General features: G+C 42.0%; 1 protein-coding gene, 1 long non-coding RNA gene and 2 pseudogenes across 2 annotated transcripts; 3 read left to right on the top strand and 1 right to left on the bottom strand.

Moving 5' to 3' along the window:
- Positions 1–476: 476 nt before the first annotated feature.
- Positions 477–2,068, bottom strand: LOC134292114 (uncharacterized). Its single transcript, XR_009999479.1, has 3 exons — positions 1,519–2,068; positions 1,383–1,458; positions 477–1,315 (listed from the first exon to the last, which is right to left on the bottom strand). It is a non-coding gene; the product is annotated as an uncharacterized LOC134292114 (long non-coding RNA).
- A 4,675-nt stretch (positions 2,069–6,743) lies between these two features.
- On the top strand, positions 6,744–7,484 carry LOC115268007 (uncharacterized). Its single transcript, XM_029875893.2, has 2 exons — positions 6,744–6,821; positions 6,990–7,484. Exons 1-2 carry the CDS (start codon positions 6,744–6,746, stop codon positions 7,482–7,484), a joined length of 573 nt encoding a protein of 190 aa, XP_029731753.2.
- Positions 7,485–9,398: 1,914 nt separating this feature from the next.
- LOC115262811 (uncharacterized) lies at positions 9,399–11,665 on the top strand (annotated as a pseudogene).
- Positions 11,666–11,699: 34 nt separating this feature from the next.
- Positions 11,700–12,856, top strand: LOC115262813 (uncharacterized; annotated as a pseudogene).
- The last annotated feature ends 310 nt before the right edge of the window (positions 12,857–13,166 follow it).

Here is a 13,166-nt window from a genome sequence, read left to right on the forward strand (position 1 = left end):
GTGAACTCGTGCAGGTTTGTGGCCTTCGCCGCCACATCGCCTACACAGCTTGCTCCTGTCAGGGCCTTCGCAGTTCCAAGACTTGTGTCCTGGTTCCAGACACCCGAAGCAAGTCTTCAGTGGCTCGTGAAGTCAGTTAGCATACTGTGTAGCACGCCAAAATGTCGTTTGGGAACGACTGGCGGTCTACTCCTAAATATCTCCCTAATAAACAAATGGACTGTTGGGCTGTTTCCGTTTTGTTAAGCGAATGGCTTAAGCGCCACCTCTAATGAGGACCAATCGCCAAGGTATGATTGCCCGGCATGAGACCCAACCTACGGTTAGTTCAAGTCGTTCCTTGAAAAGGATAGGAAACGGTCCAGCAGTCCCCAAATTCACCCACATCAGACTTACGGATTTGCATTTCAATTCAAAAGGAGCATAATATCCAAAATCACCCTAAACGAAACGGTTCTGAAGCTTTCCGAGGAGACTTTCGGTTATCATCACTGGAAGTCACCGCCAGTATACACCAGATGTCGACACCGTCATGGAACCGGTTCAACCTACTCACTACAACCCACTTCTGCAGGCGACAAAATTTGAATTTTTAAGCGCGCGACATGAAATCTTTCACCATGCTACTCTCCGTGAATCAAATAAGCGGATAGGGATATAAAGCGATTTTAATTCAGAATTCAAAAAACGTATATTCTAGTTCATAATAATTTAACTAATATCGAGTTCACTTGGCTTCTACCTATCCTACATGTGCGTGTCTTTCTTCCTCACGATTCCAAATTCCATTGTCTGCACCTAGCTCGCAGAACAATAGCGCTTGCAAAATATAGCCGGCAAGCTAAAATTTCGGGAACACCATATAAAAACGCTATGGGTCCATTGACGAAATTTCTCGTCGTCGTCACATGTGCACACGGACTGGGGGAAAAATAGAGTTCTTTGTACTTACAGATCTGTTATTGGATTTTTGCGATCGACTTTGGCGGGATCAGCTACCGCATGCCCGGCCGGTTGATAGACGGACGGCGTGGTTGTTGGGAGACGATTGGCGGTTGGTGTCTCTTCGCTGCTCGCTACTAGGGCCTAGCCACCTAGCAGGGCGGATCGGTGTGTCGTGTGATCCTGAACTTCGACTAACAGCGGTTCTTCTTGTGATTATTCCGCTCGGGCGCGATGGTGACGGCGCGGCCCCTTCTGACCGTGGGTTGACGGTTGGCCAGGAAATTTGCCAAAGGATACACTCGACGGAGAGTTGTGGCTACGGTGGTTGAACTGATGGTTCCTAAATAGGACACAGAAAGCCGTCGCACGGCTGTACGACAAAGGAATCTTTAGACACTGCACATGGCACGCACATGTTTTCTAGAGGATCACATTACCTTTCTGTTCTAACGATTCTTCACACAAACGTAACTGGCTTACAGTAACTGTCTATTTGATTTTGACTACAGTTCACTGAAATGAGACACGGGAAATTAGCACTTCAAAAGATTTCAGACTTCTCAATTTCACTACCTCGATCACCGCGGTTATTGGCAGAGCCACACTTCCGAAACGTTTTCGAGTCTCCAGGCAAATGAACGAGTGACTCTAATGTCCTCAGATAAAAACCCTCGAAAGTTAGGTTTAGCCGGAAATGCTTCAGCCGAACGAATAAGATGAAATCATCTATTAATGCTCCCCTGATTGAAATGCATCTCGCTCATGCAGGCTTCATCAGATCTTGCCTTCCCACTTTCCCATCAAATCCAAGGACACGAAGTGAATTTGACCTTCGGTTCTCGATCCGTTAATCCGAGAATTTCTCTTCTTGACCTCGCGAATTAAATTGCGTAATGCTGTATTTCAATTGCCTATCTCCCAGGCGCAGTTTTATCGTTTCCTTTCTTAAGCCTTCTTTCTTTACAGTGACGTGCAAGCAAGTTTGAACAGTTGGAATTCATAAAGCGGAACAAATTACTAATTCATTTATATTTAATTCTAAGGATAACGTCATTTATGTACAATAATATAATGATTAAACAAATTTATATTTACATAGTAACGTACGCTTGGCGTACCTGTTACAACTGACCATCCCTTCTTGGACTTCCCTACTTAAACGAACTTGTTTGCGTCCACCACAGGTAGCTGTACTAAGGCTACCTGTGTCCCTGCCGACCTCTTCCGTACCCGAACGGCTGCGTTGGCCACCTGCACCTCGCACTGTTGCCGCAGTGCCGTGACGAGCTCTTCCACTACAGTGATCTGGACCTCGTCTAGGTTTTCACCTTCAGAGTCGTTTCTGCAGTAAAAGCCCGCATCTCGACTCCTTCACCAAGAACCTCTTCCACCAGACTTTTGTAGGCGGCGCCCTTGTGTTCCTTGTCGGACTTGAGTTCTAGGAGCTCTAGCATTTCACCAGTATAAGTACGTCTAATACTGCGCACGTCGAATTTTAAATCCACGTGATTGGCGCCGCTTTGCATTGCCCTCAAGACGTCCTAATACTTAGCCTGTTCGGTCTTGATGATTAGCGTGTCGCCTTTCACGCGCTTGGCACCCCAAGTAACACACTTGCCACAGAAGAATCACGGCAGCGCAGTTTTTTTTGTGCAGTAGTCACAGTGACTTACTTCTAACAAATTAATACTTACTTGCTAGAAGTAAGTCACAGTGACTTCTGAGCAACAAAAACCTGCGCCGCCGTGGCTCTTCTGTGACAAGTGTGTTACTTGGGACCTGTTTTTTACGTCTTTTTTGGTTTGGCGTCCCTAACCTCCTCAACTATCGTTTTTTTCTTCTTCTTCCGCTCAATTTTAGTCCAAGGGGTTCGCCCCCTTGGTTCGCCCTACTCTGTGGTTGCTGGAGGGCCTAACAACGGTCACAACCCTCTGTTCCCTTCCATCCGGGACGGGAACGCCTTTTCAGACCCATCCTTCCCAACTTTCCGGGACGCCTGGCTAGAGTCCGACTTGCTGGCATTACTGTCGACCTTCGGGGTTAGTATCCGTTCAGCCTTGCGGGCACCGCCAGACAGCTCCTCACCTGACGGCTGCCCCACCCGCTTCTGCGAGTGCTTATCAAAAGCAGTCGTATCCGCCGCATCTTTGGGCTTTCGGCGAAAGCGAAGACCTTTTGTCTGGGTAGACTTCGTAATCTTTGCTCTCGTCGGTTCTGCCGCTGTTGCAGTTTTCACAAGTCTCTCGTGATCTTGCTTGGCATCGTCCATCGAGTTACGAAATCAAAACAGGTTTTAAGGTCCTTGCTTATGTATGTTGGACGATGTGGAGGAAAGGTCAATGATCTTGCCAAGCTGCTGTTCAGCCTGCAGACAGCTCATCTAGTTTTAGCTTTGATGGCCTTCATAAACGACGCTATTAGTACCGTTTAAATCAACGCTTCTGTTCACCAAACTCACTAACATACCTCAGAGGATTTACATGCAACTTCAATTGGCATTTTCTTCAGATTCAATAGGAAGCAATCAGTGAAGTACTAGATTGAAAGTAGTGAGCTGGATTTTTGTATGGTGAGATGATCAGTTCTCCGTTTCTGCAATAAAATGGTGCAAACAGCTTGGGTTATATGATTTCTTGCCTAATTTGATGCTGTTTGAGCAAAAGTTTGGGTGACTGCGTTGTTGTATTATTTATTTCTTGCAACTTCAACAACACAGTTACCCAAACTTTTGCTCAAACAGCATCAAATTAGGCAAGGAATCATATAACCCACGCTGTTTGCACCATTTCATTGCAAAAACGGAGAACTGATCATCTCACCATACAAAAATCAGGCTCACTACTTTCAATCTAGTACTTCACTGATTGCTTCCTATTCCAATCTCATTTGAAATAGATATTATTTTTTTCCCTGACTGCACTTGATTCAATGGAACGTGCATTGACACTGGTACAAAACGGCCGCGCCGTCTCGCATGCGGTGATAATTACCTATTTCACAAGCTCCATTGCGCATTTTCCCAAACCATTGGAGCACTACTTTTCACATGATTTTAATGACATTTCTTTCTATCTTTTTGTACGGCCGACGCGCGCCGCCGGTCGGTTACCCAAGATTGTGCCAGGCAAAAAAAAATCGCAAAAAGAAGACGCCGCGAATACTTGAAAATAAAAGTGCAAGTGTATTAAAACTCTATTTACTTCTAATTACAAATGTGATTTGCGGGTTCCGTTTGTGGGAGGCGGGTGAAACATAAAACTTTCGATTTTTCCCGTTGGAGTTGAACCTCGTGGTCGACCGGGCTGGGCTGGGCACAGATGTGTTGGACATGTGGAGTGATCCAATTCGAGGCCTAGGTAGGCAAATGAAAAAGGAAATTTTTACACTCATGGTGAAACAGATAGACAATAACAAACAAATGCAGCCAGCAGTGTTTTGCTGCGCCTAATTGGAAAATTAACAAAGGCACAGATCACTTCAGTCGGCCCCGGTGTGTGTGGGCCTCACAAAACAGGCAGGTATCAACAATAATGGGGAAAAGAGAGAAAAAAATTGAAAACAAATCGACAGACGCGAGAAATTAAAGTCAGTAGGCATTTTTTACAGCACCGCCGGCTGATCGTGCAGATTCCTGACCCGAAAGTTGCGTGACGATTAAACAATGCCACGAGATCCATACAATCACATGGAAAGCGTTTCGCATATTCGTGAGATGCATTTGGAAAAGATAAATGAGAAATGGAACCAAACAATGATTCTGGTGGAAGCATGGCTCATGGTTTTATTGTATGAGGAAAATTGGATCATTATTTTGAAAATGATTAGAAGTTTTCCAAAATTGTGACGATTTAGAAATTAGGTCAGGGATATGATTTATGGTGAAGCAATCACGAAGCCACACTTTGAACTTTCAAGGGCATAAATCTGAAGAAAGCATGGCTTGTGATGAGTTGATTGATTATTTCAGCAGGATTCAGGTAAATGTATCGTACGATATAAATAATATTTTAAAAATATGTAACTGTGGCGAACGTATCACTAATATGTAGCTTATTTGACGTACAATGTTAATATTATTTTATATTTCAGATTATCAACCGAAGAATCTAGTAATTCAACCAAATGCCAACAAGATGACGACGAAACCAGTATGAATTGGGCAGGCAACTGATTCGAAGCAGTCTAACAATGGTGTGCCTGAACGTTAACCAAGCGTATCCTTTGGAGTTTACCCTTCCACTAACAACACCCAAATTCCCGTGACACCTAGGCCTGATAGATCGTAGAGTTGTCTACATTTTTCATAGGTGTCCAAAAACTAACCATCCTTTCCCATTCATCAGCAGTCGCAAGGACGTGGCCAGGACAGTGCTCGACCATTGGAGGAGTGCGTCCGTCTTGTCTAAGAGTCAGAGATTAGTCCCAAATTTTTGTGCTTTGGTTCGGACGAGAAGATGGCAACCCTGCGAATTTGTGGGACTCGCTTAATGCTAATGCTAATGCTATGCTATCATGTATCAGAAGGCCGGCTCCAGAGGCATGTTATTCTTCATTTGGGCCATTTGTGCCATAGCCATAATAATAGCCTATTTCATCATCTACCCGAGGGAAAAGGAAAGAAGTAAGGATAACGATGGGGATAAGGACAGGTAGGGAAATAGGAAAAAAATATCCTGGAGAAGGTATTAATGCATAAGCGTACCACAATGGGCTCTTTCAGCGCCCTGAAAAGGGCACTGTAATAACGCAAAAAGCGAAAGAGAGCCTATAGCTCTTTACCACAGTGGGTTAAGAACAACATAATATCCTGAAGATTTATGTTTCTGAAGTCAGTTTCACTTAATAAGTGCTTACCGAATACTCGGAAACGCAGTTAGCGTTAGCGTTAGCGTTAGCGTAGTTACGGTATACTTCGTAGATTGGATACTAACGACATTCACGTTCCTTTTGATAATCATGTCCAGGCTGCTTTTCGGAACTAGGCTGGGGAATTAACCACGCTCCAGTCTAAAACAAAAATACCAAAAGCATGAATGTCGCTATTCCCGGCCACGCCCATCTTTACCGTAACTTGGGATGTGGGGAGGAAATGTTGATGTAGTACTTATTTAAGAGGCCTCCGACTCAGCGACACTCCCATAAGTACTACGGAGTGGGGGTTGGGAGAGGTATTAAGTCAAGGATTCGCTTACCGAATACTCGGAAACGCAGTTGGGCAAAAACTGGACAGTTACATATCAAACGATATTAAGTTCCATAATCGGATTCACAGCTATCACATGCAAATGAATCAGCTTGCTGAATATTCACCATGTGATAGCTGAGTCGACAGTGGCCAGTTGATGCTTTGACCAGAATACTGCCATTGTGCTTTGACAGATTTGTAAGATACTTCGCCACCCTTGGAGATGGCGCAGTACAATACAATTTGGTTTGACGACATGACTCCAAAATATTCCAGTATTGTCTGTGTTGAGTGGCAGCCCAGGTGTTAATCTGAAGCTTTACCCAACGATATCGGAATAGTTGGCTCAGGGAAAATGAAATCATGTGATGCTCCAGTGCGAGCTAACTCATCAGCCATTTCATTTAATACGCTTGTCGTTGGTTCAATCGGGCGCAATTCTGTACCGCTTATCGTTTTCGGTAATTTTTTGTTGAAATCGGCCTCGTAAATCCCGCAGGAATCTTCTAAAATACGATCCTCAGTAGTCTGCACTTTTCTGCGATATTAGTTGTTCATATCCGCTACCGTTGTGACGAAAAAAGTGTAATTAATTTGTTCAACAAATCTCGCTATGGAATGCAAAAAGTGCCTTCTTCCAGTGGCAACAAAAGACCAACCGTACATATATTGCAATGCATTGTGTGCCGCAGTTTACCATGCCGCTTGTGTTGGATTAAACACTGCCGAGCTCGCTGCCGTGTCGCGTCCGAACAAGAATAGCTGTTGGATGTGCGATGTGTGTTTGGTTGAATTCGTACAGTGGAGTAAAGAACATAGTGAGAAAATGAATGAACCGATCGCCGCTACCGTTCCGGAGCCAACGTACGTACTACAACGTGACGTAGATGAACTGAAAGCTAAAGTTGCATCTATTTTGTCGGTGATTACGTCGCATGAGAACAATCACTCGGATACCAGGATATGCCATTCAACACCGAATTCATCGCGGCAGAAGGAAGAAGGAACAAGTGAAATAGCACACGCATTTGATACTGCGAGTCGGTTACCTGATTCGATTTGCGACGACGAGAACTTCGATTTGTTGCTGACTAACATCGATGGAAGCGTTTCGGAGGAAGATGTGCATCTCATGATTTCCCGCTGCTTGGGCACTTTTGAAAATGAGCGTATTAACGTTAGAAAATTAGTTCCACGATGGGTTGACTGCAGTGCACTTGACTATGTTTCCTTCAAAATAGTATTAAATCGTAAATGGAAATCTGCCGCAATGATGTCATCTACTTGGCCTGGAAACATTAGATTTAGAGAGTTTAAAAAATTAAGATGCCCGTGGAAACCCGATATTTTGTAATTTGTTTCTATTGTTTCTATTGTGAATTACGTGATTTCAGAGGGATAAAAATGTTTTATTTTGTTGTAATGTTTTTCTAATGTGCTATGTTGCACTGTTTAGTTTAGAAATGATACACGTTGTCTGATAAAATTGTAGTTAGTGTATGAACTTGCATTGTATTTCAGTTTTTGTTACGGAAATTCGTCGTAGTTGTCAAATGATTTTGTAGCTTAGTTTTAAGTACACATTATTGGGGCATACACAAGCCTGTTGATGTAAATGGTAAATAAATAAATAAATTTCCAGCGATCTTGCTCCTATTCGTAGGGTTTATGCCTTAAAAATATGAAAAACATGTTGAACAGGTTGTACAGTATCGACAGTATCAAACAGCATGAAATTGTAAGGACATTGCATACTTTTAGGCGTTTAAGGATTTCTGTTCCTACTTTCAAAACGTATTCCAATTCGTAAAAGCCCGCTTCGCTAAGAGATCCAAGACCAGATTTGGACTGCATTATGATTGATCTACCGACCTAGAGTTGACCGAAGCAAGTGCTTTAATAGCAGCCTGGCTATCTGAAAAGAAGTATATTACTTTGCCCATTACGTGCTGCACATAAGAGCAAAAATTTCGGCCTGAAAAACGGTGCAGTGTCTACCGAGTGAGTAATACTGATACAGCCTTAGCTTATGAGAATTAACACCAGCACGATGCCGTCTGAAATACTTCTTTCCAGATATCCAGATATCCACTCTTCCCGGAAAGGAAATTTCGTGGAAAATGTCCAATATGGGAAATTACAAGCAATTCTAAGATCACTTGGAGCAAGGGCATTTTGGTCCCAATTTACCAAAAGTGGAAACAACGAGGTGTGTGTTGATGTGCGGTTCACAAGAGTTTTCTCTAGTAGACCGAGTACTCGTAGACGGTAAGTGCCAGAAAGTGTTTCTTGTTTGAGATGAATGTGTAGTGGAGCAACGTCAAAGAGAACTTTGAGCGCTGCCGTGGGAGTTGAAGAGAACGCTCCAGACATCGCCATTAAGCACATCCTTTGGAGATGGCCTAACTTTGATTTGGATCGTTCTCATTTTACCCTTTTACCACCACACAAGACATCCATAGGCCAATATTGGCCGAACAACAGTTGTGTAAATCCATTTGGTATACATACTTGGGTTTTAGACCCCAAGTTGTACCAAAGGTTCGCCGACATTGCCCGAAGGCCATACAAGCTTTTTTTGATTCTGAACTCAATATGAGGTGTCCAGGAAAGCTTGGAATCAAGAATAACTCCAACGTACTTTACTTGTTCAGTCACATCGATTTCAGAATCAAAGAGACGCAAAGGTCGAACGCCATTACGGTTTTGACCTTCCGTCATGGGACGTCATAGTCTCGGAGAAATGAGCGAAAACGAAGAGCTGTTTGCAGAGTTTTGTGGCAACAATGACATGGTGATTGGGGGATCGCTCTTTCCTCATCGACCAGTGCATAAAGTGACATAAGTGTCCCGTGATGGCGTCACGGAAAATCAAATCGACCACATCTGCATCAGCCGAAAATGGAGACGGAGCCTTCTTGATGTGCGGAACAAACGTAGCGCCAGCATTGCGTCCGACTAGAGTGACTGTATTAGGAGAGTGGCGTCATGTCATCCCATTGAAAATAAACATTGTTGGCAACTGCGAAATTCTCAGCTAACATCACTGCCGATGTGTAAGCTCGAAAGTGACTTGCCGAAAACTGTTTTCGATAATGTTTATTATTGTTTTGGTCTGTGTCGTTTTCGCTTGAATCGTAGGTTGTGAGTGTTTACAAAGTGTTTGATGATTTTGTGTGTAATTTTCACGAGGAAAACGAACGAATTTTTACGAAAATGAAGTGTTTTGCGATATTTTGTACAAAAAAAACGACGCCGGGATTCAAGCATGTCGGGGTTTTCCGGTTCCCAGCGGATGCCGATTTACAAGCAGAATGGAAAAAGTTCTGTGGGCTTCCAGACCATTTCGAAGTGACAGCAAGTTGCCGTGTGTGTAGCGTAAGTGCGAATGAAAATTTGAGAATTTTATATAACATAGTAATTGCGGCAATTCTGGTTTCATTTTGCGCAGGATAAAGTGACCAGGATGTCGATTACCTGGAAAGCCAGGGACTGTTAGGGAATTTATTTCTGGGCTTGGAAAATCAGAGAAAGTCAGGGAATTTCACGGGGAATTTGGTTGATGATCAGGGAACTTTTTCACGACACTCAGGGAACAAAGTATTAGATCTCAACAAGGAAATTATGGAATTTGGAAAACTAGCATTTTTTTTCTAAATGTCTGAATTTTTTTCATGGAAAATTTCTGCCAAACCATTGAAGAGATAGCTGGAGAAAATTCAGGAATGAGTTTTTGACAAAACTATGGGAAATTTTTAGTTGCATTCAAATGTAAAGTACTGGTGGATTACTGGAGAACATTTTCCAAAACATTTCTTGGAAAGTATTCTGAAACAATTCTCCAATATTTTCATCACAAATATGAAGTGTATCTTTATCAAACTTTATAAGAATATACGTTTCTAAAAAAGATATTTTTTTTCCTGGAATTCTTTCTATTTGTAGCAAAAAAAATCTACCACTGGTGGAGTTTGCAGAGTGATCCACCATATGCTTCTATAGAAATCCTTCGATCATTTCCGAAAACCCCCGGAAAAATCTGACAAGGGGAATCCTGTATGTAATCTTCCACGAATCAAGTAGCCATCTAGGCATGTTTCTCTTAGGAGTTTTTCTGACGGGTTCTAACAGATATTTCTATAAGAAAGCCCTGTGGATTGTTACTGGAAATTCATTTGAAATTTTTGAAAAAAAAAAATATGAGCAAAAGTTCTGGTGAGACACTTTTAAATTCACTTGCAGAGATTCAAAACTGTTCAGTCACCTCTCAATTAGTCCACTTCAGTTTGAAGTGCTTATGAAAACCATATTTTACCTTCATCCTTCTCCCAACAACTCTGCCTTTACTTTATACAATGTCAGATTAAAATCCTCAAAATTCTAAAAAAAAATGTAAGCCTGGTTAAACTTTGTTTTTGCTATTTACATTTGTCTAAAGATTGATTTTCAGAAGAACAGAAACAATTCAACATCAGCATGTTTGTCAAGAAAACGACATTTTAACGACATTTTAATTGTTGAAATCCGGGACAATTCCGGGACACTTTGCATTGCGGGACGACTAGCTTGAATCCGGGACTGTCCAGCACAATCCGGGACGTCTGGTCACTTAAGCACAGGAGGATGTTTATTTTGCTTCAAGCAAAGGGAAAATCCTGCGGCGACGGGAGGCGATTCCAGTGTATGAGTTTGTTCCGCAAATTGCCGACTTAGATCTGGACACGGATGAATCCATGGATGTACCGAGTACAACAGGTGTTCAGTCAGTTCTTGAGAACACTGGAGCAACATCCGATCCATGTAAGGCCTTCGAAAATATAATTCCAGTCATGTGTTCCCTCATGATGAGCATAAAGCCGTCGGTGCTAGCACAAAAAGGAAATACGAAAGGTAAAGTCACTTAAGTTCAATTTATATTATAATTTTGATTTCTGTTAAAAGTCTTGACCAGAAAGTTACCCAATTTTCACGGGGAACAGTATTCCTGAAGGTGATCTAAACGATATGGCTTTCATTCAAGAAATTGAATCGTTCGGCTCCATGGTTCATTTCCTTACATCGGATTGTGGTTCAAACAATAAAAAGCTATGGAATAATTTGAATTTGCGATTCCACAAAAACGAGGTAATGGATAGCGCCCCCATTGAACATCCTGTTGATTCATCGAGAAAGCTGGAAATTATTCCAGACGTAGTTCATGTTTTCAAATCAACAGTACAAGGCTGGTTGAACAATGGAGTACTTTGGTTACCACCAGACGTGGTCGAATCTAATGGATTTTCCACAGGCGAGGTTAATATTCAACATTTAGCTGATCTGGTTAAATTCGAACAAGACAACATGCTAAAAGTTGCACATAATTTGAAGCCAGATGATGTAGAATTCGGAAAGAAAAGAACTAGCTTTGATGCCATGAAAGGAATTAATTCGGAAAAGTATGTCAACCGGAATGCGTCCGCCGCACTTCGATTCTACAGCCACGCTGCTAACCGGCCTGATGTTCTACCGACAGCATACTTCATTGAGACGCTCTAAGTGGTTTCAAATTTCTAAAAACAGATCGCGTCAAATGGCTTTAAGCAAAGGTAAAAAAATGGCTTATTAACTTGCAACTGATGCTTATCAAAAACATTTAAATTTATTTTGTTCTCTTTACAGTTCATTTCCAAGTGTATCAGGAGTCGATGCGATTCTTTCAAAAAAAAAAAATTTTTACTTTGGGGGTTGGTCACAAGCGTCATTGGAAACCTAGGCAGGCAGCAATAATCCTATCAACAAATTCTTTGATCAGACTTCAAGACATGTTTCTTAACCAGAGAGGGTACACTTTTCTGTTGACTTCACGCTTTACGCAGGACTGCGTCGAAAATCTTTTCTCGCAGATCAGAATCAGACAAAAGAAACCCACCGCCTTGCAGTTCAAAGGTTTCCTGAAATCTGTAACTGTTTCACAATACTTAACAGAGGTACAAGGATCATCATATGATCAAGATGAAAGAGAGTGGCTCATAGATTTTGCAACAAATGTAAAACAGCTGAAGCAGAACAAAGCGAATGAAAAGCAGAATCAGGCTCCAGCGATAAATGAGTTGACTCGATTAGGAAATCAGGCAGCATTGGATAGGATGAATAGCTCTGAGAAGAACGTAGTTTATCACATAGGGGCTGTCCATAAACCACGTGGTCATAGGGGGGGGGGGGGGTTCGGCCAATGACCATTTTGTATTGACAAATAGAAATTTTTGTATGGACAAATGACCACGCGGGGGGGGGGGGGGGGGGGGGGTTGAAAAGTCCCAAAAAAATGACCACGTGGTTTATGGACAGCCCCATAGCCGGAATGATAGCCCATAAAGTAGCGAAACATGGTGCGGTTTGTCATCAGTGCATTGAAAAATGCTTAGCAACTGAACCATATATCTCTGACTATAGCAAACTTACAATAACCAAAGACTTTACAGGTCAGGCTCTGGTTTACGTAAATGAAGAAACCTTTCTATTCTTTTTGAAATCAGAGATAGTATTCAGAAGTGGGAAAACACAAAGAAAGAAAACGAATTTGATGTAATTGAATCACAACTCCTGCAAATCCCAGCAGCTCATTTAATCCCGTGTCATGATTTGCAAAGGAAATTAATCAGATGGTTTTTGTATTTCCGTTTGAAAATTCATGAGCCAAAAGAGGTTCATAAAAATAAGTTCGATAGCAGGTCCATGGCGGTGTAAGAATACCGTTAGAAATAGATAATCACCATTATAATCATGAAAAAAAACATTTTGCATACATTCCAAAAAAAAAAAACATTTTATTTTTCAAATCCAACTAACAATATGTGATGGTCTTCCCTAATGTTATCACCCTACACTCCTACATAGTTATATCACAGCTCTTGGTTGGGTTTAATCTTTGGGAGCATCCATGACGTACGCAAAACATGGAAATTTTTAACTTCGTACCAGGTTTTTCTATTTTTACCACATTGTCCATATGTCCAAACCAGAAGCACTCCAACAAGCACGACGAACTGGCTGATTT

Source organism: Aedes albopictus, chromosome 3 (assembly GCF_035046485.1).
Source record: "Aedes albopictus strain Foshan chromosome 3, AalbF5, whole genome shotgun sequence".
Taxonomy (NCBI): Eukaryota; Metazoa; Arthropoda; class Insecta; order Diptera; family Culicidae; genus Aedes; species Aedes albopictus.